Genomic DNA, 26,270 nt, shown 5'->3' on the forward strand with positions numbered 1-26,270 from the left:
AAGAATAACCTGCTGTGCTCATTTATGGCATGGGAAGAGCCAACAATGGTTGGCTTCTGAAGCTGTTTTTTGCTTTAAGATTAAAAGTGTGCTTTCTTCTGTAATGAGGATTTAACAGACAAGACTTGTGTTTGCAGATAAATGCCAGGATATCTTCCCAAGCACTGCTAACAAATTATGCCATTTGGCAATATTAGTGTATGGGCAGTAACCTTTTCTCAAGAATTTTTAGCAGATAGATTTAGTGTCAAAAAAACCCATAAAAGCTGAAATATCTTCTCCACTATATCAGGTCTGTTACCAACCTTTTAATGTATGCCTTCTACTCATTGAATTGAAAGACCTTATTGATCTCTTTGCAGCTGAACTGATTATTGGGGTAAGAGAGAGACTTCGTGAAAGAAGGCAAGAGAAATTATTCATTTAACATATTCTCATTTTAGTAAACTTCCATTTAACCTCCAGGGTTAATTAAAAAAAAAAATTGCTGGTTGGCTGGCATAAATTTATTAAATCAGACAGAAACTGAGTTCAGGCTAGTACATTTAATGTCAACGTTTGTAATAATCTTAGGGGGAAAAGAATTCACATAGACTTATTAGTATTCCAGAATTGTTTTGTTTTAAAACAACAGCCATAACAGCAGAAAAACCCAGTGAAGAAAGTAGCCCCCAAAATGGAAACAGATTCTGTAACCTTGGATAGTAGAGAAATTCTTAAAAAAGGTATTAGGGACTTTGGAAGTCTGTGGTTATTGGTTGAAATTCTGTTGTCATCAGGAGGCATTAGCTGGTCAGTGTCTGTAGGGCTGGGATTAGGGGATTTGGTGTGTTGTCCAGTGATGCCATGAGTCTTCCCCATGCCTACAGGGTGAATGTTACACATCAGAGCTGGCGTCTTTGGTAACGTCTGAGCAGAGAGCAAGGATTAAATAGGCCTAACAGCTGAGAGGATTTTCAAAGGCACGAGTGGCATTTAGACATGGATCCTCTGCTGGTTTCTGTCAGTTTTCCAAACTTGCTTTCAGACCCCTGGTTTGGGTTTGTTGCCCCATTGCTCACCCTGATGCTGTTATGGACAAGCTACTTATGGGTGTTTGATGTAGATCTGGGGAAATTTTCAGAGAGACAAATACCAATACCTGAGTTACACTGATGAGATAGAGGAGCCAATACTTGATAGGAAGGACTTAATAGGGAACCATCCTGGAGAAGGTTCTGCCTTGTCATTCATGCTGACAAGCTTGGGGATGAGACTGGGGCATAACAAAGGTGCAGTCTGCCATTCTGAAGCTGAGCTTCTGTGATCCTGACTTTACTTTGCATCTGAAGCAGAGGGGGAGTGGGGCTGGAGTATCCTACATAGCAGCAGTTCAGGAGAGAAGCCTTCGTTGGAAGGACTTTGTGAAAAAACAAACAACTACTAAAATAGTAAAGTGCAGCTTCATGACAGGTTAGTTACTGTTCTGTGCAAAACAAGTTAGACTGTTTCAGAGAACACAAGGAGGAGAGTAAAGCTCCAGTACTGGGTTTAGATAGAAACTGCTGACATTGTTAGCTGGGTGGCATTTGTGCAAGATTGTATTAGAAGCCAAGATCATAAAGCTGTCCATTCTGTCAACCAGTTTCAGGGCAAACATTTTCTCCTCTCTCCTGCCATCAAATTGAGATGACAGGTTTCTAAATGGTTTCCATCTGAAATGTGACAAAAAAGTATATTTTTGACAACTGATCTTGCTTTGTGTCCTATGTGATATTTTGTTCCTCCCGTTCTAGAATACCTTTTGTAGTTGGAGCCTTTTGAGACGTATCCCCTCCCTCAGAGTATGGGGAGCAATTCTACCTGGAGTTTGGTTCCCGTGGAAGAGCAAATCCAGTCTTTTACCCAGTACTACAGTTTAACTGAAGCAGCAGGGACTGGCAAGGAATGCTTGTAATATGGAAGATATCATGTATAGTAAAATGTCATTTTCAAGTACTTTCTGAACTGTCGTCCCAGTAATGAAGCAGCTCTGAAATATCACATGACTTTCTCAGTGTGTTGCACTCTGTATAACCTTGCCTTTGATCGTGATGTCATTTCAGATGAAAGGCTCGCACGGAGAACCGTACGCTGTGCATTAGGAACAGCAGAGATCCTCTGGGATCTGAACAGAGAAGGACTGTTTGAGATGTGCACTCTATGCTTGTCAAAGAGAAGTAAGTGCTGCAATAAAAAGAGTAGTTGGATATCTAAACTCCCCTCAGTCTGGGTAGAAGGAAGACTTCACCTGTCTTCTAAAGACCCGTCTAATCTGAAAGTTCTTTTAAGGAAGGGTTTTAAGGATGATTAATCATTTTTACTGTCACTCAGTCCAGGGTCCTAGCTCGGGTCAGTGATTTCCTGAATGCTTGAGTGGCTCCAGGTGGCCCTGCTTAAGCAGGGGGGCTTGAAACAGATGATCTTAGGTCCAATCCAACCTCAATCATTCTGTGATTTTGTGATTTTGATATTTAGATGTGCCTGACTTACCAGTAGAGGTGAAACAAACTCAAGACACCTTCTTCTGCTTCTGTTAGCAGCAGGAGTGCCCTCCCAGCAGTCTCAATGAGCTCTCTGGGTACCTTCACCTGGCTTTTCTCTTGTGCCTGGGAGCTCAGCATTTGGCACCTTATGCCCCAGTTGAGTCCAGTATTTGATGGGATTTGCTAGTGAATTTAAAAGCAGACTTGCAGCCACGCACACTGAGGTCCAGGGATGGCAAGAGGACTCCACACACAAAATGTCAGCTGGCCCAAGCAAGCCTGTTCAGTTCCCATGACAGCATCTGCTGGAAAACTCTCCAATGACCAGAAAAAGCAGGTGACTCCTATAGAGGCCTTTTTCTTACCCTGAAGCCTTGATCCCTATCAAACACTTGTGGCCAGAGATAATGTTGGGGGCTGAAAATGCTCTCCTGCAGATGTGCATCCCATTTTCCTTTGGCTTTGCTCACACCTCCTTAACATTTGCTGGGGACAGCTGAGTGAGTGAGGGCAAAGGCCTGGCCCATGCAGCTCTGCCATCTCCCTGGATGGAGGCAGTATTTCAGCCCAGCAGCAGTGACAGAGACTGAATGTCAGAGCTGCATGCACAAGCTTTCACAGAAATCAATTCTCACACACCACATTAATATTGGAAGTGCTTCTCTCTCACCTAATTGTTGGCCAGGCACGATAACCTGTGACTAATGGCTATTCATAGTAATACAGCACGGCCTGATCATAAAAATTTGCCATTAGTCTCTAACAAAAAAAACATCTCAGGCTGTTAATTGACCAGCATGTATTCCTGAGGAAATCAGAGTAATCACATGGATATTCAGTGCACAGAAAGGAAGGTGCAGCTAGCTTATGCATTGCTTTTATGATTCATCTGCTCTGATCTGCTTCTGATTATTTTTTCCTCATATGAGGCCAGTATTGTAAATCAAAGATTTTAGAAATAACCCTGTGCTTGAAGTGACCCAAATTAAAAGCCAGTTGCCACCTTTCTTCTCTTACTAGGCAGCTGTCCATTTCTGTGCAGGACCAGACATATGTTAGAAGCTGTCAGTACTGCTGCAGAAGCAAACCACTGAGCTCATGGACTGCCTCTGCCAATGGCTAAGGTCAGCTACTGGAAAAAGTTACAAACCAGCTATTACAGCCAGGTATGATCCTGCAGAAGGGCCTCCACTGAGAACTGGTATTCTTTGCTCATTTTTGTGCAGTTCAGTGAGTCTCTGCCCTGGAAAACATCTTCTCATTCTCAAAACAAGGATGGCAAGATGTGTGCAGGTCAGTTTGGGGGTTGGGATTATTTTTTTGGCCATTAAGTTTTTCTGTCATAAAATTCCTTTTATGTTGACAAATGGGGATCATTCCTGAAAATGGTCAGGACAGCTTGTCCATGTGGTAGATTTTCTTCTCCTCCCCTACCCTTAAAGCAGTACAGGAGCTTGAGCAACACTCTTTCTGGCTGACATGAAGGGCAAAGGCACCAGTCTGGTAGGGAGGATGCAGTGCCACCTTTGCAGGCTGAGGAATTCTCAATCCTTACCTAAACATGGGGACCCTCTAGCACCTCTGCTCTGGTCAGCAGCCTTCTCTGTAGGACACAGGCTGGGATCTAGTTACAATTCTAATGAGAAGAGCTCAAAAAGTTATTACTGACTGTAGGAGAAAGGCAAGTGAGAAGACCATAAATCAGGCCCTCAGATGAATTCAGAATGCACTAATAAAATCAGAACTTGCAATAAATTTTGTTTCAGGCAGAGTAGCAACAGTTTCTCAGTTGAGAGTTTGGGACAGATTATAATTTCAGATGTGTGTCAGGCCAATGCAATATGCCAGTGAAAATGTTTGCAAGCAGGCAGCAATGGCTGGACTAGAGTCAGGCCCTTACACCAGCTGAATTTCAGCAGGGTTGAATAAAAAGGTGAGAATCTCTACTTCTCTAAGCAAAGCTGAATCTAATTAAATATTTAATGTGGGGTTTTTTCCCTCCCAAATCCTTTGCTTTCTTGCTCTTTCATACTGTGATGTGATGACATTTGAACAACAAATGCGGTCTTGGTATGTTGGTCTCCTGGTAGTACTTTTTATATGAAAAGCTTGCACATCCCAGCTGAAGTCCAGATGCTGCATTTATGTGGGATTTTGTCGTGATCAATTTTTAAAAAATATTTTTCCATGCCATGAAATTAATAGGCACCTGGGGAAATACCAACCAACTCTTCCCTACTCCTGCAAATACTAACCTTTCCCAGATGGGAAGGTATTTCTCTTTCCCTTTATTTACCTGCAAGATGTCCTTGCTAGTGCTCAGAATCACAGAGAGAGAAGGAAGCGTTAAGAAGAAAACAGTACAGAACACACCAACTGCACTAAACCCACTGCATTCTGAGGAGCCATTTACTGCATAAACCCTGCATAATCTTCCCAGGGTCACAGAGTGAGTCATTAGCAAGACAGCACTAAGACAGAGGCATCCTGATTTTCCTAACTACTGTGATTACTTTAAGACCCCAATTTAAAAGGCCATAGGTTTGTTCTGGCAGTGCAGTAATAGAGATAACTGCTCACAGATTTACAAATTGGTTTCCTTGCAATCATCTCACTAGCACAGGCCTGCAGCCCTTTGGTGTTTTGTCTGTGTTCTGTTCAAAACTATTTTTTTCTACAAAACCCAAAGCAAGCCAGAGCTGAGCAGGAGCCTCTCCTCTTCCCTCCCATGTCCACAACTGCCCTGTCCCACATCCCACAGTGCTGGGACCTCCCCTAGCTGGTGTGACCCCAGGCACATCAAGCACCCTTCATGTGCTCCTTTATCACCTGTGGCTTTGGATTGTTCTTCAAAGAGACCTTAGGATGCTTAAAACCAACTGGCTGACCCAAGAAGGCATTGGAGGAGAAAAACTCTTGCTTTTTCTTATTGCTGAAGTTCCTTTTCAGAATAGGGCTGCTGTAAGTGGCTGCTTTGGCACTGTCATGGGATACAAACCATCTCGGTTAGTAAAGGGAGAGTTTTCTTGTACTTATTTTTCTAACAAATTCTAAATATTTATTTTCAGGTATTTAAAAATAAAAATAAATAAAACATGGTATTTGCATGCACCATGTGGCCCAACAGAGCATGCTGGGAGATGATGGTCTGGCTACACCCATCCAGCCAGCACAGCACTGGTTAAAGGAAGGCTGGTTCAATACAGACCAAACCATGGAACCCCAGAAAATGGTCACTTGATATATTTTAGATAAAATAGAGACATTTTCTGAACAAAAATTATCCCAGGATTTGTGCTGCAGAGGCACTAAAACAGCTATTTGTAATTTTCTCATGATGACCTTTAATGCCTGGCTGAAGATGACTCAGGCAGGTACAGCCCCTCTAGAGGGAAAGCCTTGGCTGACACTGGTGCCAAAGGCATAGCTAATTTTAAAGTGGGAAAGCAGCATGTTGTGAGAGCTGTATGTGTTTGATGCTTCATTTCATATACGAAGACATCCAATGAAGAAAACCCCATGCTAATAAAAAAATAGACATTTTCTTTGGCACTAGAAAATATATATTGAGCCATTATAGCTTTGGAAATTTTTAAGCACTGTATTTCTTTTTCCTTCTGATTTTTTTTGTAAGATACAACTAGGTGCTGTTATAGTGTTAAAACATGCACAGCAATTTCAAATGATTAATACCTTGACAGCATAATCTTGTAAAAAATCGTTTTTATCCACTATCTAAAATTAACTTTTAATTAAAAGAATGTTATATTTGTTTTCTGATACTAAATTACCTTGATTATTTTAAAATTGTGTGGGATGCTGGCACATACTGAATCTACAGCATCTATTTTTTTTTTGGGTTTTAACTGTCTCCCTGAAATGCGAGGTTCAATTATTAAGCATTAATAAGTATTTAGGAATGTCCTAAGTGAGTTAGCAATTAATTTGGCCAGGAATTAGCTCTGTCTTTTGTAATCTAGATTGTAGAAGGAACACACTACCTCCTTTAAGAACTGTACTGTATTTGCACAAAATTGGTATTTTTTTGACCTTAATAAAAAAGGTTTGCAGGAACTAGAGCCCAGCTGGAACCTGGATGGAGCCCCAGGGATCAACTTCAGTGCATGGTGTTGGTGTTGTGTGGGCAGCCCTGACTCTGTACTGAGCTCTGCCACCACATGCTGGTTACTCTGATTTTTGTATTTACCTCAGGAGGCCAAAAGTCACTGACAGACCCTGACTCTGCCCAGGGACACAGAGCTCAGAGTGGCTGAAGAGGACACACAGGACCCTGGTGTGTCACCCCAGCCTTTGCAAGTCCTGCAGGCCAGGGAGCGGCCGAGGGCTCCGCGCCCTCCTCGCAGAGCTGCTGCAGGCAGGCAGAGATATCCCCACAGTAATCCCACAGCACATCTGCACCAATAATGAAATTACACACTCAGTACATGGGAATATTTTATTTTGACTTTACATGCGGTGTTAAAAACCCAAAGAACGTATTATTTACACATCCACAATACAAGTTTACAAGATATCTATACATGTTAAAGTACTCTATAGTAATAGAGCAGCTTCATTTAAGGGTTACTTTTTTATGCCGTACCATTAAAAAAGATACAATCTGCGTTTACCTTTGCACAAATGGATAAAGCATCTTTTATTATTAAATTAACAGAATAAGGACTAGGTTGAATGTTAGAAATTTCAACATAAATACTGAGAGAACTCACATTACCATCTACAAGGCAGCACAATGTTACAGGAGGTTATCAGGGTTCACATACATTTATCTTCCGGGTCACACAAGTCTGTATTAATATTTGTAAAGTGAATTCGGATCAGTTTGTGTCTTCTGACAACTGAGTACATTTTAATAGTTATTAATCTGTAGTGTTTTAGTTGCAAGACAGAAGTGTTTAGGAAGAAAGATCATTGATTTTTGGATCCAGAGGTCTCAGGAAATAAATGTCCCTTACAGCCTTACAAGAAAAAAATGACTACTTCTATCCTTTATTCTTTGTTCTGTAACAGAGATCCAGTTTTTAGTGACTAACCTTTTCTCCCCTTTGAACACATAATATAAATCTCCACCGTCTCTGAAACCCGTTGCAGTTATTTGTCCCACTAATTCATGAATATTCCTCTGCCATGGTTATTTCTATAGTTATGTTCAATAAACAATGTGGTAGTGTGTAGTTTGCAAGCTAAAATAGCCATCTGTGTTGAACATCAGCTGCAAGTGGATACTGTAAACCCTACTAAATAGCTTACACAACTTTAGCAGGTGTTCCATTACCCTAGAAACCTCATTTGATTTCACATTATAACTGTTTGATCCTTCAGAGAGCTGGAGTGGAATGTTTATCATGGTAAGGTGATTTAATGCTGCTGTCTTCATGGATTGTAGGCTGCCTTTAGTTACCATTAATTATTCTTGCGTTTTATCTTTTTTTTTTTTTTTGGGTGCTGTTGAGAGGTTTTACAACTGGCACTCGGGAGATATGTGCTATAGTGAGAACACTTGACAGATTTAATTTTTTTTTAGTACTTTTATCATTTGCATGAATAAGGCACAAAATGCACAGATTCAGGTAAACTCACACATAATATTTACAGAATATTGTCATTACCTGCATGACTTTGGAAAAAAAACAAACCTTACTTTACACAACAAAAACAAATTGATTGCACTACTGTTGAGTTTTCACAGACTGCTTCTGCCAGGCCAATTAATGTTTCTCCTTTTTTATTGACAAGAGTCTATCAGCGTGTAGGGCGTTATTAAATGCAACAAAAACGTGACCTTCTCCAGTTACACCGGCGTTTGCCAAGTGAACTGACAATTAGCTGCCCTCAGTGAGAAGTACAGGGGCTCGAGTTCACAGTGGCCAGGTATTGGATGGAGGCACTGTGGAAACACAGCAAAACTCCCCCGTTCCAGCCCAAAACACTAGATTTGAAATGCACAGCTCTGAATCAATAGCAGCATAACAGAGTTATGAAGAATTAACCACATCTGCACTCTTTGACTGGGTGGCTCTTTCATCCAGGCGTTCCCCTCGGAAGGCTGTCAGAGATGCGCAGTTCATCCGTAGCTGGCTCCAGCTGAGCCCAGCGGGCTGCAGAAGGCAGAGTCATCTGTTTGTTCAGTCATGCTCAATGTAAACAATTCCATAGCATAAAAGATGCAATGGGAACCTAAGTACATCCTAGTGTGTACAGTACACACACACATCCACACACACGCACAGCTTTATCTGTGGCAAAAACAAAATGCCACACACATGGAGAGAAAAAAATAATGCTACAGTTGGGCCAGAGACTTAATTCCAGCAAATTGATTATTAACCCAGCTATTCATTGAGACATTACCATTTTCTGACATTTGTGCAAGAGGCAAGGTGAATGCATACATAGTAAAATGTTCACATTTAATGGGAATGACCACACTTAATGGCAGTCTAAAATGGAACCCATTTTTCAAGTATTTGCTTACTGATTTTTTCCCAACAACTGTTGTTTAGCTATTTAGAACAGTAACGTAGCCCCCACCCCATTGTGCTACATGTCTCCTTAGCTCCAAACAAAAGAAATGTAATGACCAGCACTTTCCTTTGTTTTTTTGTGTTTGCTTGTAGCAAGTACACCAAATCTTGCTACAGCTACCTGTGGCAAGACACAGATGTTGCTCAAGTAAGGACAGTTTCTTTGGCCACTTTGTTCTCCTTAGTAACAAGCAAGTCTCTGCCTTATGTGTCTACCACAACATCATTTCAGAACCTGTACAGGTCAGTGCCACACTCATTTTAGCACAGACATGTCCTAGTAGCTGTATTTGTTCAGTGGTCTGACTGGTGTCGTCTGAGGGACGAATGAGGGTTTTGGTGGCACGTCGGGTTTTAGGGAGGGTGTCCTCTTTATTCCTGTGCGAGGCAGGGTGCCATTGCTCGTGTAGCTGCTTTGCCTGGACAAGGAAGGCTGGAGGTGAACGCTGACAGGCGTCCCTTGCATGTAGTCCATCTTAGTGCCTGCCGTGGGAGCCATGTACCCCCCACGATTAATACTTGGCTGTCTGGATAACAAAACACCATTTGGTGAGTTCAAGTTTTTAGGAAGGGCAGATATTGAGTGCCTCTGTGAAGAATTTTTGTGATAACCCCTCTGCCTTTCCAAAGAGGTCATTGGTACTCCAGGAGTGGTGGGAACATCCACTCGTTTTGTGGGACTGTTTCTCGGCAGAGTCGATGGAGGAGAGTATAAAGACGCCTCCCTGTTGGGAACCTTAGGTGGGATCTCAGACATATTGCCCATTGGATCCAGCATTAAAGTCTGGTGGGCCACTTGAATATCTCCCATAATTGCTTTGGGATTATTAGTAGTTTCATTTAAGTGTTTCAGAAAATCATTCAGGGTGTTCCTGGAATCAACAGATCTCCTGTGGTCTCTTTTGCTGGATGATTTTGTAAGTGGATGATCAATATGTTGCATCTTTTTGTCCGCCTTGTGCGCATTAGAATTTGAGAAAGATGTGTTGTAGTCATGGGTAGCATTGGGAAGAACAATAGCACTGGGAATATGTCCATGACTTAGAGGAGAGTGGGGTGGAGGACTAGAAGGAAAAAACTGAGGGCTTTTTAGGGGGGTTTCTTTTCGTGAAGCGTTGAGGTTACCGTGCGCTTTGTCCGACTGACTCTTCATAGCCTGCAGAGTCTTTTGTTGGAGAACTGGAGTAGATTCAGGAGTTGGAAGTGCAGCTAATTCTGGAGGCTGTCCCCTGTGGTCCATCATCATGGACTTGGTATCGCCGTTTGGAGGCAACTCCTTCCTGCTGGTCAGCAGGTTTGTGTACAGTTTGGGTGAATCAATGTTCTGCTGATACTCCTTGACAGGGCTGTCAAACAGCCCATTCAGTTTGGCAAAGCTCCCGCTGGAGTCAGTGCAGGACTGAGCCGATTCCGCATCTTTGTGTATTTTCCTGGATTTCCGCACAAATATATCCCGGTAACAGTAAACGGCCACTCCTGCAATAAAGGCTCCCAGGACAAACGCAGCAAAGACACAAGTGATTAGGACATTCATATGCACCATTTGGTTGGACTCTCCTGATTGTACTTCCCACCTCACACCTGCAAAAGACAGACAGGATATCATAAATCCACAGGTATTTCATACTGACACATTTCAGAAGAAGGCACCCTTCCTCATGGAAGTGTCTATTAAGTGTTTTTAAGTGCTCTGGATGTGGTGTTGGTGTAACTCAGTAGGATCCTGCAATCTACTCCACTGGTGAATGCAAGTAATTTTATAAAAATAGTAAAATTACTGTGTGTGCACTGACAAGGCTAAATGAAGACTGTCCATTTTCTCTGATAATGAGGAATGCTTGTCGCAAATTCTCTCCTTATATTATGTTTTGTTTAGCCTGTCCCAAATTTCCTTTAAGGCTCACAAATAGGGGCCTTATGTTATTAACATTAATGATTTCTGCTGGAAAATTGAGGTTAGAAGGTCCTACTGGGCCAGACAGCAATTAATAACTCATGGATGGATTTCTCTCTCACTTTCCTGCCCAGCTCATAAATCAGTATCAAAGGAGAGACAGGATTATGCAAATGTTGTGTAAAAATGTATAACATATATACTGCATTGTTACAGCCACACTAACGGAATACAGTAGAAAACTTGTAAACTACTCCACTCCCAGGCTGCTGGTCCTGGAGTGGCAACCTGCACTCATTATGCATGTCCAAGTTTGAAGATAGATAATGTGATTCTGTTTTAGAGCACTGATTTTTATTTTTTACCAATAATGAACATAATACTTGCATAACATTATAAAAACAACTTAGGTTAAATTATTAGAGAATGTTAAAACTTTTAGCTTAGACCAAGAAATTGAATATTTGATTAATTTTTTTTATTTGGGTATTAACAAGCTCCCTTTGATTTTTTTTTAGATTTTTTAAAGCAACCACAGACATCTTGCAGCTAAGACAATGTTAGTTTTTAATGAAAGTAAATCTGTTGCTATCCCATGAGATGTTAAAATGAAAGAGCAAGAGGGAAGGAACAGAGTCACTTTTTGTTAGAGGCAAGGCCTTTGAATATTGTTAATGTTCAGGGTTACAGGTTTTAATGGCACTGTGCAGAAGCAGAAGGAAAACATGAGTAAAGTTCACTAATAGCTATGACACAAAATGTGATTCAGAACCAAGAGCAGATGATAATAAAAACTTAAAGCAAAACAGAAAATAACTGCAACAAATTAAAATGACAAATGCACGGCCATAATGGCTGATAGGAAACCTGATATGTTTTGTGAATGGTAATAAAACAGAAATGGTTTTTGGCTGGTGAGATTTTTTCAGTAAGTACAGAATTGTGCAAACATGTCTGTCACCTTGTTGTGCTATGCACTGAGAGAGACTTGTGTTAAATTTTGGTTAGGGGATTGGAAGTGGTTGACTGCAGTAGTCCTATTGAATAAAGTCTCAGTTGCCATAAGAACCTAATCAAAGGCTCACTTAGCTGAAAGAATGGCTAGAGAAAGATGAACTACAGGCAGATTAGGTTCCTTGTGTTCAGCTTAAAACCTCTGGATGTCTCAGTATGTACTGAGATCATCTCTAAACTGATGCTCATATCCAGAGGATAAAAATTCAGCAGTTTCCTACTCTGACTCTTGTTCAGGATCATGTTCCAGCAAGCAGAGGTTGGGATATGCCCCATTTAACACACAGATGTCTCATGGAGCTCTGCTTTGTGTTCTGTTTTGCCACCACCCCCAACCCAAATGAAAAAAACCCAAAACATAAGCAACCATTCATGAGGACTAACAGTCTAAACCAGTGTTTAAGTTACTGCTTAAACAGTTTAAGATTGAAAACAATAAATGGAGGTGCAGAAGGTAATTTTTTAATGTATCCAGAACTGCCATTGATTTCAAGGGGAGTTTTGGACCACTCTAGGATTAAAAAGCTGAGCTTAGAATCTGTGTTTCCCATTATAAGCTCTAAGCAGCACTTTGTCCATGGGATAAGTAGGTATGAAAAACATGATTGCACTGTCTGCATATTCACAGGAAATGGGTGTAAAATAGAGCCCAACAATCATAGCTCTTACATTTCACTTAAGCCTTAGACAAGGTTGAGACTATCAGGTTTCCATTCAGCTGCAATGTATTCCCTGGTAAGGCCTTACCCTTTGGGACACCTGATAATGGATCAGAATAATCAGAAGTGTTTGGGTCATCTTGAACTACAAATTTCCGAGAGCCAGTCACTTTAGGTTTCCAGGAACCAATCACTTTAGGTGATATAACTGGGATACTTGCCATTGTGGTAATGGAAGCTGAGGAGAACTCCATGTCTGTGGTGGCAAACAGATTTTTATTAATGTGTTTCATGGCACATCTAAGCTATAGCTGGACACAGTATTTTATGGGAGTTACATGTCAGAGCAAAATGTGACCCCCCCCCTACACTCTGCAGAAGTACAGATGGCTGATTAAAATCAATTACTTCAAAACTGGAAATATGAAAATAGTACATTTACACTTCAACAGCTGCTAGCCAAAAAGCCAGAGAAGTCAACTGTGAAAGCAGTGCAAAAGTTAAAGCAAGCAACTGTGGGGGTGAAAAGCACAACTTAGTTTACTTAATTGCTATATTCTTCACTGGAGACAACATACTTGGCTGCCTTTTAAACATCAAAAAAAAAAAAAGAAGTTACTTGGAACGATGCACACTCGTGACAGGTTATGCCTGAGAAACCAGATCAGCTCCATTACTGCTATTATGGTATACCAGGAACTGCTGAATGAGCCATTTCTGCAGGTGGGGATAAAAGGAATGTTTTTAACCCCTATTTTGTAATGGTTCCTAAGGAACAATCCTGCAGAGATTCTGGCTCCTCTGTAATATGTTTGCTGAACAGACCCACCACAGCCTACGTGAAAATGCACAGAAGAGGAAACTCATAAAATTGGGTTTACAGTCCAGTCTCATTTGCACCCTTGAGTATTTTGTGTTCACTGTCCCAGTAGGTTTAGGCAGGAAAGTCTATGGCTTGAGATCAGACTTGAGAAATGTACTTCAAAAGCACACTCATTCAGGACTTAAAAATAAGGTTCAATTGTATCTGTGTCATAAAATACCACTTTGAAAATTCAGTTGATAAGCACTCATGAATCCAGGCAACATTTCTGTGTGACAGTTTCGTTTTGCTTTGTTTCCTTAAGTGAGTCTCTAACTTGCATTGTGGGTAAATAGATCTGGAAAATATTTGTCTCAAACGTTACTTCTTGTCAAGTTACAGAAGTGAAAATGTCAGAAATCAAACCACCAATAATGTTCTTGTGGCACTCTTACAAATTTAACATACAGATAGATTATTGTCCTGTTTGTCAGTCAGAAATGTGCCCTTGGTTTGAAAGCGAAGACCCAAGTTCCAAAAGCAAAGACTGGAAAGTAAGGCCTGAATCTTGCTCCTGTTGAAGTCAACACAGGTTCTGCTCTTGAGTTCAACAGAGGAGCACTGGGTGTCCCTGAACACCAGGGGCTGGTGGTGAACACCTTATTAGAAAAATCACTGGAGGAGGAAAGGATGCAAAAGTCCATCTGACAACAATGCACAACATTTTTTTGAAGCCACTTTTGTCTACACAATTTCTCATTCAGCTACACAGTTTGTGATGTTAAATTTTTTCCATTAGCATAAACTACTTAAAGCATTTCAAAAATAAAGAAATACACATTTTAGAAAATGTGTATTTGTGCAAAAAGCTTGCTGGGAAAGAAGGAAAAGAGAAAAGGAGAGGTAAGGAGGAAGATGATGAAGTTCTGCCATTCATCTACTAGAGATGACCAAGAGGGGCATTCACAGACGCATGGCTGGGGATCAAGAGTAAAGCTTAGTGGACTTCGTGCAGTGAAGATGTCATCTATGTTAATCAGGCTCTTTAATAAAAGATGTCTCAATAAATAATGAGCTGTTAACATGCGGCTACACAGGGTGAAGTGCTGAGTGAGAAGAGTCTGACTATCTTTACCATCAGTGGGAACATGAGTAAAAGCACAAAAATGGAGGATTGCCAACTGTGCAAAAGGAAGGAAAAAAGGGCTGAAAATGCTGAACTGAAGGAAAGTAAAGGTCATTAATTCAAAAAAATTAAAAAAAACTAACCAGATGTTGGGTCGCCAAATATTTTGTAATCTGGTGTAGCTGTAGTAGGCAAAATTTCTAAAAGAATTAAAGGAACAAGTAATCAGTAAAAAGTAACAAAAAAGAAAGCAAAAGATCTCAAACCTGAGTAATGGAAAATAAAAACTAAAATATCACTGGTTACAAAAAATAAATTCTTCAATACTTTGCTGCAGACCCCAAATAGCTGTAAACTGGTGAAGGAAAGAGAAAAACTCTGCCACCCAGGACTAAAAAGCTCAGCTTTGTGAACATTCACAGTAACACCAGGTGATGTGTTCATCATGTTACTGAAAAGCTCATCAGAAATTTAACATCCACAGTGAGGTGTGGCCACAGACTATGGTGAGACATTCCAAAGGAGCAGCAGTGACTGTGCCTTACCATGGCAGTCCCCAAGCTGCGCCGTGTTGCCGTTTTCGACATCTTGGACGTATCCTCCAGTGCTGTGGTTGTATGAAACAAACAAAGAGAACCTGCAATTAACAGTATTAGTAAGGATACAAATGGAGACTTTTTTTTCCTGGAAGCAGCAGATGGAAACATACACAAGAGCCAGTGTATGGCCCAAAGGATTGTACAAAATGTACAGGATAGTCCGGCTTTAACTATTTCTGTGTGCTTATGCCAGGAAATAGAAGAAAAACAATCCCATTTTTTAACAACTATATCATGTCTTCTCCATTGGGCATGCTCTTGGGTTTAGATACAACCATCCAATTATACCAGTTAAAGTTTGCACTGGCCTGCTACAAAGGCCTCTTTTTAAGATACAGCTGCTAGTGCACCATATATTACAGACTTGATTTGTGCAAAATGCCTTTGGTATGCATATATAACACCCCAGCTCCACTGTGGAGGCACAACCTTGCTCTTCCCACTGTGAATCCTGTGCTTTCATATCTGCAATTGCCTGTGCCCTAACCATGAGCATGCCTGGGAGGGGATACTGTGTCCTGTCCTCTTGAAGCTGCTCAGGTTTGCATGCTGCAATTTCTTGCCTTCCTGCTTCCAGCTGCTTTTCCTAGAGGTCTGCCTGTCCTCCTACACATTTAAAACTCCCACTGAATGCAAGTCTTCACCCAGAGGTTCCAGAATTAGGCCAGACTTAGCATTCTGTTCTCTTACAGATACAGTCCATTGGAAAAAAATCTTTACAAAACCAGAGATTTAGTAACTGTGTGCAAGGGAAGAGCACAGGGCATGAGCTCGTGTAAAGCATATTTAGAGATGCTGGGCTAACTTACAAAGGAGTACTTACAGCATGCCTGGTGTCACTCTTCCACATGCCTCATGGTCTAACCAGCCACAGTACGGGTCCCGTGAAGCAATACATGCCCTTGCAAGAGAAAAACCCCAAAAATCATGCATGTTTTACTTCCTTCCAAAGAAATGTTGGTGCCCTTGCTTTAGGGGGGGGTCAGGAAGGGAGCCATACTTTTTACATGACCCGTGACGCTCACACCGACTCAGGGGAATTCTAACGACACAGCTGGAGAATGCCACGAACAGAGCATGGTGGTCTCTGTCCAGCTGGAGGGAAATGACTCTTCTGTCCTCCTCGCTTTCTGCATTGCACCTGGTCAGCAAAAACAAGGGCAGGCCACTGCTTTAGTGACTGTAGTACTTTGTGCACTAAACATTTTATTTATTGTCTGTGTAGCTACTGAACAGAAACTTCTCACATACATAAATGTAACCTGTGACTCTTTGCTGAGACATTGCTAAACAAACCTCTGAGTTATCAAATGCTGGATTCTGGCTCCTGCTAACAAGCTAGGTGAGAAGTTTGCAGAACTATGTAGGAAAAAGAAATCCAAATCCATTTTCTTTGTTCTCTCAGTCAGCATAAGTATCATGAGAGAGCAGAAGAGGAGTCCTGTATTGGACGGCTGTAGAGTTTAACTGGAATGCTTCCACTCCCAAATTCTTTGTGCCAAAAAATAAACAACTTTAAAATGATCAGATATAGGTTATACACTATCAACCACTCTTGAGCAACCCTCAAGATAAGCACAGATCATTTAACATCACCAAAGACTTCTGACGTTTCTAGAAGTATTTGCAGGAGAATTAGACCATGTCACTGATGTCACTGGAGTCGAATTAGATTGTTCATTCAACCCATACAAAATGGCAAGTGACCAAATACTTTCAGGTTATTCAACATGAGGAACATGATGAAATGACAAACAAGTGGTGATGTTGGTGATAATGAGCTAGTTTACCATAATCTTTTTTAGCTAGGTTCCAAGGACTAGATGAAGAGCTTAGATGTTCTGGTAATACTTACTTTGCATGATTATATGCTTCAATCTCTTCCAGTAATATGCTGTCATTCAAAGAAAAAGGCCTGGTCTTTGCCAAGATTTTAAGTACTACTCCTGCTTCGGAGCCAACAAATATGACTGTGTAGTTCTGGTAGGGTCCAGCAGCATGGTCTACAGCAATTGCTGTCAATCTGTATCTAGCAAGACCAGAAGGCACATCATTAACAGCAAGTTGTCTTGTTTTCCTTTTCACAGGTGTTACTTTTGAACTGTCATACCTGACGCGTGTTTTGGTAAACCAGGGCTCCTCAGTGACTGAGGGAACAGCTGAGTCCATCAATGGATGAGATTTGATGAAGGAGAGCGTTTCGTCTGGGAAATCAATGGAGGTTTTGTAAGCCTCTGCTAGGCCATGTTTTGCACAGCAGCCAGGTCTGAAATGAGAACAATATTGTTTTCCTCTTGATATTTTAGTTAATGAGAGAAGGCAGCCAGTTAATGAGCATCCTTATGGCTGAAGCATCAAGCTCTGCTTTGGGTTTTACCCAGCAAGGCACTCAAGAGTGCAGCTGATTTAAGGTAGCTCTTTACAGGGACAATGTTAAGACATCGTGAGTAAGAACCTTTTACCTTGGCTTTGGTACTTTGTCTTCAGGTACAGCTGTCCACACAGAGTCAGGAGTCTTTTGTTCTTTAAATCTCCCTTTGAAGACTTTCTCAATGTCATCCATGCTGAAAGCACACACTGCTGAACCAGGGATGCTGTAAAATTCGAAAAATAGTTTCAAGAACTCAGATTACGATGGCACCAATCTCAGTGTAAGAGAGAACCTGAGATCTGCCTTTGATGAAAGGTTGCTCATCTCTTACCTGTTGAGCTGTGTGGTGAATACACCCACAACAGTGGGCACTCCATTGATTTCTATGATGTCTGTGATAGACTGCAGAACATCAAAGTAGAAGAATGAATCCCCAGGAACTGAGCAGTTGAGCCGAGCTTTCAGAAAGGATGTCCAGTGCTTCTCCAGGACCCTTTGGGAGCCCCCCATGTCATTTTTGCAGATGCGTGCCACACGGGAATACACAGCCTGTGAAAGGAAAAAAGAAGGAAGAAGGGAGAGAGGCTTGAGAGATGCAAGGGAAACAGTGCTTGTTTCTGAGCTCTTAATAAAGCACCAAGATAATGTTGTTAACAGGAAGCTGCCATTTATCTGCACAGAGAAGATGAAAGCAAATGGTGTTCAGCTCGTAGTGCACAGGCATCTTAATGTATCACCAAGCAAGTGCATCTCCCACCCTTTTCACCTTCAAAATCATATTGTTAGTGAGATTTAAAGACTTTAATTAACCATGTGTAAGGGATTTAATAATTTACTGTAGAATATCCTTCCATGGTGAGGCATGAGTATTATACCCTGTACTGGCATGACTGAATTGTTCAATATTCAGGGACATTAGAGAAACTTCTTTGAAGCTCTCCTTTTGTGTTGTTTTCTTTTGTTTCTTTAATAAGCATGAAAACACCCTCAGCTTTTCCAGTACTTGGCACAAGAGTTAAGGAACAGCAGCACTGAGGCAACAGCACATTGAAAGACACCTGTAGCGAGCTCACTAACGCAAGAACAGAAACAGCTTTTTCGTTGAAGAATGCACTGCTCTAGTTCTTTTTTTCTCCCCTCCCTGTAAATTATAACTGTGATAAAACAGTGCAAGCTTTGTCCTAGTTCCTTCTTCATATTATGAGCTGTGCTGGTTCCTGATGCTGTTTTAGGATGAGCTCCTTCTGCTGTGACTCAACGCTCACGGTGCCGATACTGACCTTGCCTAAAGTGTTGTGCTCTACAGCAATTTCTCGGAAGAAGAAATAAACATAGTTCCCATATTCTATGGCATGGAGGAAATGTGGCTCTGTAAGAAAGAGCAAGGAGAAGTTACTTCAAAGAACTGCTCAATGGGCACACGACAGTGACACTGTGAGACTTGGCAGCTCCTGCCCAGGTCCACACTAGCCAAGGTGAGCTCCAGTCTTCCAGGTACTTCAGGATGTCCAAATACAGGTGCACTGGAGTTTAAATGAACTTGAAGTCTCTAGCATTGGCTAATGGACTGTAACAAGGCCCCACAGAAATTGTATTACAACTAAGGTACTCTGTTACTACAAATTCATTTGTTGAAGGATTTAACAAAAATTTTGTCTGGTTTTTTTTTTCATTATGCGCCTTTTTAATATTCTGAAAGCCTCATACATGCTGATGTTGTAGCATATGTGTAAACCAGGCTGACTGTGAATAGCCTGACCTTCTGTGCCACTAAAATTACATTTGCCATGTGTATGGGAAAACACTCCCCAAATTACCTTTTATCCATTTGGAGTCATACTTTATTGTTCTTAAGGCAGATCCATCCCCCATGCTGCGATAAATAACAGCATCACTTGCCAGGAAATCTGCTACTGTTGCCGAATACAATTTTCCATCTAAAATGGAAGTTGAAAACATGGTATTAAGAGGCCTTTAATAATCTAGAGAATTCTGACTAGCCTGTATTTTTCCCCATTTCTTTACTGTCACACTTCCCCAGACTGCTGTAACCTATTTATTAACAGGTCAGCTTCTAATCCTTTGGAGGCCCTTTAAAAAATTTAAGAGCAGGGGCACCATGACACCTTTAGCTTTCCTGTGCTTGCTTTAAAAGCTCTCTGTCTCCTTTGGTGTCATTAATCATTTAGACTCATTACAAGTAAAAGTTCTTACCAGCAAAGAGGGCGACATTGGTTTGTCTGGCATCAAATGGGCATCTTGCCAAACCACTAATTTCCTCCCCATCATACTCTAATGTATTCAACTAGAGAAGAAAAATAAATGGGTGATAGTGTCATTTCTATTTTGTGCACTGGCACAAAAGCAAAACATTGTCTTTCCACAAAACTTAATTCAGCACATTGGCTTCTGTCTGTTTTTATTTCACCTTGAAGCACTCTCCAGGCACACTGGATGTATTGGCTATGGTATAACCAGTGCAAGCAAAACCAGTAGCAGATTAATGACATCTTCAGTACTCTTACCCGATAGTATCTGCACATAGGGTTAAATGCATTTGTTCCACAGACAAACACCATCTCATCATTTCTTGGAACAAAGACTTTAATGAAGTTATGGCATTCATCCTGAAAAGAGAGTAAGATGTATTAATCACAAACTCCATGTATATAATAAATACTAGTGTCATTTTTCATTAATGTGCTAAACTTACTTTGTGTTTGCCTTTCATAGCACAGTTCTCTCTGTCCTGCTGCTTTGATCTCCATGTTAATTTCTGTTACAGGAGACCAGAAAGGAACATTTGAATTCGTTGCCACAGCAAATTCTTAAAACAACTCATTAAAAGGAAAGAAAACACCTCTCCCTTTCCGGCAGGCATCTACTCACCTTGCTTGGGATAACTTCTGATTTCGGAACTTCATTTAAGTTTACAGTGTAAACCTGGTCCCTGTTTGCAGAGTAAAAAGACAGCAGTAAATTCATTAATTCTGTGCCTCGGTATTTGATAAGCTAAATCTATATTCAGAATGTTATGTTAGACCAGCAGCTTCTATGAAATAGAATTCTGTGTTTAATGTAAATGGAAGAAGGTTGTTCATGTGTAACATGGGGTGGCTTTGATTTTTATTGCCGTGGTCCTGAGATAGCACCTGCAGTGTCCAGCTGTCCATCCCTGTCTGCCCATTCTGCTGAGGACTAACCTGGGCTGTAAATATGTAAGTGTGTTATCCTCACTTCCTACAGCCCTGACTTGTCAGTCCAAGTTTAAAATGATCAGGAGAGGTTTTTATCAGGCAGGGCAGTAATATAAAAGAGGGAAAAGAGCATTTGATCATTGGTTTAAGCTTAACTACAGTAACTGCAGCCTTCAAATCCAATTTTCATGCACTGGCCATAGATATGGTATATTTCTCTGGGAAATTCTGCCCCAATTCTAATTTTTATCATATTCTGCACATTTTTCTAAATGAATTTTACACATAAATGCAAAACCAGAAGAGAAAAGAATTTTAATCTAATGAACTGAGTGAAGGAAAATTACCTGCCAGTGATATAAAGTGTGTCTCGAATTTTCAACATTAGTTGGAAGTCCAGTCTGTGCTGAGATTCATTGCCTGAAGGGCGTCCTCTAAATACTGGATATTGCCTTGAATCTGCAAGTAAAAATGGGCTACACCATCACTCAGGATTATAGAGCTAAAGAATCAATATATGGCATTGATTAGCTGTATATACTAGGTGTAGAAGGGTTTAAACTAAATTCCTTGAGTAATGTCTTGAATATAAATGAAGAAAAGATGGCTAATGTCAGCAAATGTTCTTTTTCCTGAAATTATTGCTGTATTTCTGATTGCTTTTTTAAGAAAATGATTAAGTGTTCTATTAAAGATACAAAGCCAGTAAACACAGTTCAATTTGAAAGGAATCAGACTTTTTTTAATTTCCCGTGGTGGGGGGCAAGGAAAAAAAATAAAACCAACACTAGAACTTTTTCCCTGGGGTTTATCAGCTCTTTATGCAGATAACTTACAGTGGTAGTCCACAACATTGATGGGGTCCTCGTCTTCGGGGAAGCTGACGGCCCGGCAGGGGGACAGGCTCAGCAGTGTCACCAAGGCACAGAGCACGGGGAGCCTCATGGCTGGGGACAGGTGACAGCACTGCTCAACTACCTGCAGACAGGACAGGGACACAGCGGTGAGGCTGTGGCAGCATGGGACAGCCATGGGGACACTGCTGGGAAACTGCTGCGTGACACAGCCCTGCTCGAAGCTGCTCTGAACCACTGATGGCTGCTAATTCTTAGCTGGATTTACAGGCACTTCCAAAGAAATGACGACTGTCAGCCCATTTAATTCACAGAATCGGAAATAGAACATACAGGGTGCTGACCTGGCAAGAAATATTGTCAAACTTGGGATTAGAATTTTAATTAAACTGCAATCTCTTTCCATCCCCTCAATCACCAAATGTCATCCAACACACCCTTTTCCCATAAAGTACCTAAATCTCATCCACAAAGTGTCATGACATACACAATGTGCCTGAACATCCATGCTGTGTTTTAATGCCATTGCTTGTTTCCAGGCTGTGCCATCTCAGTGCTCAGTCCAACGTGCCAATTGTCACAGACCTGATACCCAGGAGCAGGGACCTGATGCTCTGCCTTGTGCAGTGACTTACACATGTGCAAAGTAAATGCAAAATGCTGCCCCTGCAGTGTGACACACTTGTCACACACTTACAAGGGTGGCAAGAGACTCAAATGGGGATGCAATGCTGAACTTGAGCAAAGATGCCACTTTCCCCCTCATTCTATCTCCTACTGTCCAAGGCTTCAGAGGCTTTCACCTGGGGGTTGTGTGTGTGTGCTCTGCAGATCAGACAGCACAGATCATGACAGCACCACAACATTAGACAACAAAGCTTTTAAGAGAGGAAGGGAAACATAACTTCTTCAATTAAACCACAGGGATATTTTAGTGAGCAGAATGTAACTACTCAAGTTGCAATTTGGGTAGGATGCAAGAAAACACATCTCAAAGTGAAATGTGATCCTTAATGACTGCAAGTGGACTGGGCAGGGGTCATATTTCTCATTAGAAACCTGGCAAATGCAGTATTATTCCCTCTTCCAACCTTTTGGAGGCATTCATTCAGCCCCGACTCACAGGTCAGAGCTCTGAGTCATCAGCTCAGTGCCTTGCAGTTGCTGAAATTGGTTATTAAACACTTTGTCTAAACAGAAAAAAAAAAAGAAACCTTTCCATTTTAATGTTTCAAGACTTTCAGTGAGAAGAATATGTTGCCAACACAAAGTGCCAGACCTGATCCAGCAAAGCACAAAAGTATTAATCATTTAATAATTTGAAAAGCAATTAAAAAACCCCTTCATAACAACACTTAACCTTCCAGTAATGCTTATGGGGGATGAAAATGCTGTATTTGTTAATTGAGACTATGGCTGGCTAGGGGCAGAGCTTCCTCCTTCCAGAGGCTGCTGAGCTGTCAGTTTGGGCTGCACTGAGACCAGCTGAACGGCTGGGAACATTTGGGGATGGGGTGGGGGTGTTGTCTGGATGCCTGCCCATTACAGACTGACCTGGAAAGAAGCATTTTCACTGTTAATGATATTTCTGTATCTCAGTCCACCAGTCCAGAACGAATGGGCTGTGCTCTTAGTCAAGATTGATGAGTGCAGTGGTTAATAAACACTAATGATTCCTGGCACTTTCCCTCTGCTCTTCCTTGTCCTGACATGGCCTCTTCAGCTGAAGCATCTTGCGTTAAATTACTAATGAGCAAACTTAAAACAAACTGGAATTAATAAAGTTAGTCAAATTAGTTCTTTCTTGTGAAAGCACCATTAGAGCGAAGTCCTGCAGCACTGTGGCTCCCAGACACAATAACAAATCATTAATGCTTACACAATCTTTTTTTTTTGGGCTTTGTGTAAGGAAAAGCAGGCTCCAAAGATCCAGCCCACTCCTTTTCCAGTGAAAGAGAAAGGGGGAGACACATAAACTGCATGTTGAGTTGGTGCACAGTAACATCTATAAGGTGCTTAGTAAAAGTCTTCCCTGAAGCCTTGTTTTCTTGGAGAACAAATGAATACAAATTGCCAAAGAGCGAGAAGCTCTCCCAGACATGTAGGTTGCAGTCAGCATAGAAGATGAGGCTGCTTGTGGCCCACATCATGACTCAAAGAGACCCTGGCCCAGCTTCAAACTGCACACAACTTGCAAACTGTACAAGTTCCACCTGTGCCAAGCAGGGGCATGTAACAGGAAGTTTCTTTTCCCTTCCAGTGTTCCATCTGGGAAGAATAGACTGGGGTGACAATTACAAATCTTCCATGTAACCCGCCTTACAGAGGCAGATACTAACTTTTGGGCTCCAGGAAATGGCTGCAGAAAAAAAGGGCAATTTATATTTGTTTTTAGGTCACAATTGTCAAAGGGCAACTTGTTTTTAGGTCATGATTATCATGGCCAATATGCAGCAAACTGTCACAAAGGCAAACAGGAAACAACTGAAATGCCAGGTAAACAAAGTATCAGTTCTCTCAAACAGATTCAAATTTCAGGCAGGGTATCAAACACACTAAAAGAATGCAAAGTTTTGTAAATGTAAGTCCAGAGGACGTGTTTCCCCAGAGGATGCATCCAGAGCAGAGACAAACTCACATTCCCCCAAAAACCCTCAAACATCTCAGGATACTCCAGAGATGAACCCTGAGAACACACAGGGCAGGAATAGTTGTGTTCAGCAATCTTTTCTAACTAAACATAATCTGCTGCAAATCTCTATCAAAGAAAATACTGACATGAAGCACAGACCTTGGTCACAACAAGACAGAAAGGCAGACAGAGAGCTGCACTGGATCAGCAAACCACAGGTAATCACTTCTCACCAGCCAGGCAACAAGTACAGATTTCTTTATTATTTTGCTTGGAAAATTACTAAAAGAATATTAACAGTAGCTCTGCTTTCCAGCTACATATGAAAAGAAAATTCACCTGCTTCAAGAGGCTCTTAAATGCAGCCTTTATCTGGTTGGACACAGGCTCGAGATCAGAACCACTGCAGAGAGAATAAACTGGGAAGAACGGCTGTTTCCTGGATAATCAGAAAAATGGGCTCTAGCCCTTGGAGCAGGGGTTTATGACAGCCAGGTGTAGCCTTCTGGTAGACAGAGATAGACTGGTGTGAAAGACGCAATTCCTGCCACATTCAAACCTTTTAGTGGAGGCCACTACTGGGGACTACAAATAACAATGCTGAAATATCTGTTAGGCCTGAAATAGCTGATTACGAAATGCTGGCAATGTCTACCTTCAAGAAAATGCAGAAAACATTCATACTCTGGGTTTGATTATTTTCCCCTGCCAGGATCAGCCCAGTCTTTGATTAATTTCTCTTATAAATTGCATTCCTAGCATTTCTGCTAGAAAACAATCCATGGTAAGTGCAATGTTTGGAAATTACCATATTGCTATCCTTGTTTTGCAGCTGGGGAATTGAGGTACAGATCAAGGCTGACTTTGTGGCCCAGGCCAAGCACCAAAAAAGCTTTTTCAAAGGTTCTGAGCTGCTTGGGGTCAGATGTGCTCCTTCCCTGCAGCAGGGGCACACTGAGCAGTGTCCCTCAGGTGAAAATGGGGTTACAGATCAGAGCTCCTCTGGCCACGTGGCCTGTGCCATAATGAGTTGTGTCTGCAAGGAGAAAGAACTAGAGGTGTAAATGTTAACTGGTGGCAAAAATCCACCTTGTTAAGGAGGAGAGCAACCTGCCTGAGACAGGCCTCAGGGAGATGCTGTTGGTCAGATGGGAGGCAGGCAGTTGTCCCAAGTAATAAACTGGCTCTTTGTGGCTGCCACCTTTCAATCTCAGATAGAAATCCCATCCTTCAATTCCTGATTGGGGGAATCCAGAGAAGCAGGATATAATTCCCGTTAAAATATGAGCCTGCCTTCAAACAATCACACACGGAGGGGAACAGGCTGGTGTTTCTTGCCCATTAATCTATTCCAGCCTTTGACAACGTGCTGGTGACGCTCCATCAATCATCTTTCCGTGCACTGCCACGTAAAAGAGAAGGGGGAAGGGAAAGGGCATTCAGCCAGCTGGGGAGAAGCAAAATATAAAATGGCTCCAAACCAGACTGATGCAATATTTTCTACTTACTGGAAAAAAAAATCTTAAAAATCTTCTTAACACAATAAATGCTTCCCAAAATGCTAAGCACAGACAGGAGTGCAGTACAGCAAAGTTCAAGACAGGTCAGAACAAAAGATACATCCTAAAAGTGTGAAGAGTTTGGCAAGGAATGGAGGAAAGGGTTGCAATAATAAAAGCTGACTAAATGACTACATCACCTTCCTGCTCCACCAGACCCAGGCTGGTGGATCCCCTCTGTGCTTGGAAGTACAAGTTGGCCATAATGTTGAGGGGGGACAGGCAGAATTGATTAGTAATATGCTGAGCCTAGTCAATTTATGTTGATGTGGTTTCCCACAATCCCAGCTGACTGGACTTGGACAAACCAGGAAATCCCTGCTGTCCTCTGTTTCTTCCTGCATGCAAATGGCTCCCTGAGGGCACTAATTAGTGCAAAAGCACTGACTAGTGTCTTTCTCAGATGGTACCTTCTGAAATTTCGAGCATGAAACCACTCTAATAATAAAAATTAAGCCCAAACAAAAATTTTTTTACTGCTGCTTGTTTACAGACGTTCAGCAAGTTTCTCAGG

General features: G+C 41.5%; 1 protein-coding gene across 18 annotated transcripts in view; it reads right to left on the bottom strand.

The window, feature by feature from the left end:
• Window positions 1–6,946: 6,946 nt before the first annotated feature.
• SEMA6D (semaphorin 6D) overlaps window positions 6,947–26,270 on the bottom strand; it is a 342,631-nt gene continuing 323,307 nt past the window's right edge. For 13 of the 18 annotated variants that reach the window (XM_077185497.1, XM_077185498.1, XM_077185500.1 and 10 more), the window contains 18 exons: window positions 21,548–21,689; window positions 21,059–21,170; window positions 20,404–20,464; window positions 20,228–20,290; window positions 20,040–20,141; window positions 19,729–19,819; window positions 19,332–19,451; window positions 18,795–18,883; window positions 17,846–18,063; window positions 17,606–17,737; window positions 17,254–17,409; window positions 16,999–17,172; window positions 16,144–16,284; window positions 15,967–16,044; window positions 15,090–15,181; window positions 14,688–14,744; window positions 12,705–12,872; window positions 6,947–10,630 (listed from right to left, as the gene is read on the bottom strand). In XM_077185497.1, coding sequence (XP_077041612.1) covers window positions 9,327–10,630; window positions 12,705–12,872; window positions 14,688–14,744; window positions 15,090–15,181; window positions 15,967–16,044; window positions 16,144–16,284; window positions 16,999–17,172; window positions 17,254–17,409; window positions 17,606–17,737; window positions 17,846–18,063; window positions 18,795–18,883; window positions 19,332–19,451; window positions 19,729–19,819; window positions 20,040–20,141; window positions 20,228–20,290; window positions 20,404–20,464; window positions 21,059–21,170; window positions 21,548–21,656 — 3,267 coding nt within the window. In that variant the 5' untranslated portion in view covers window positions 21,657–21,689 and the 3' untranslated portion in view covers window positions 6,947–9,326. The remainder of the gene's footprint in view (window positions 10,631–12,704; window positions 12,873–14,687; window positions 14,745–15,089; window positions 15,182–15,966; window positions 16,045–16,143; window positions 16,285–16,998; window positions 17,173–17,253; window positions 17,410–17,605; window positions 17,738–17,845; window positions 18,064–18,794; window positions 18,884–19,331; window positions 19,452–19,728; window positions 19,820–20,039; window positions 20,142–20,227; window positions 20,291–20,403; window positions 20,465–21,058; window positions 21,171–21,547; window positions 21,690–26,270) is intronic. The other 5 variants (XM_077185490.1, XM_077185494.1, XM_077185493.1 and 2 more) reach the window with 5 other exon arrangements.

Source organism: Agelaius phoeniceus, chromosome 13 (genome assembly GCF_051311805.1).
Source record: "Agelaius phoeniceus isolate bAgePho1 chromosome 13, bAgePho1.hap1, whole genome shotgun sequence".
NCBI classification, from domain to species: Eukaryota; Metazoa; Chordata; class Aves; order Passeriformes; family Icteridae; genus Agelaius; species Agelaius phoeniceus.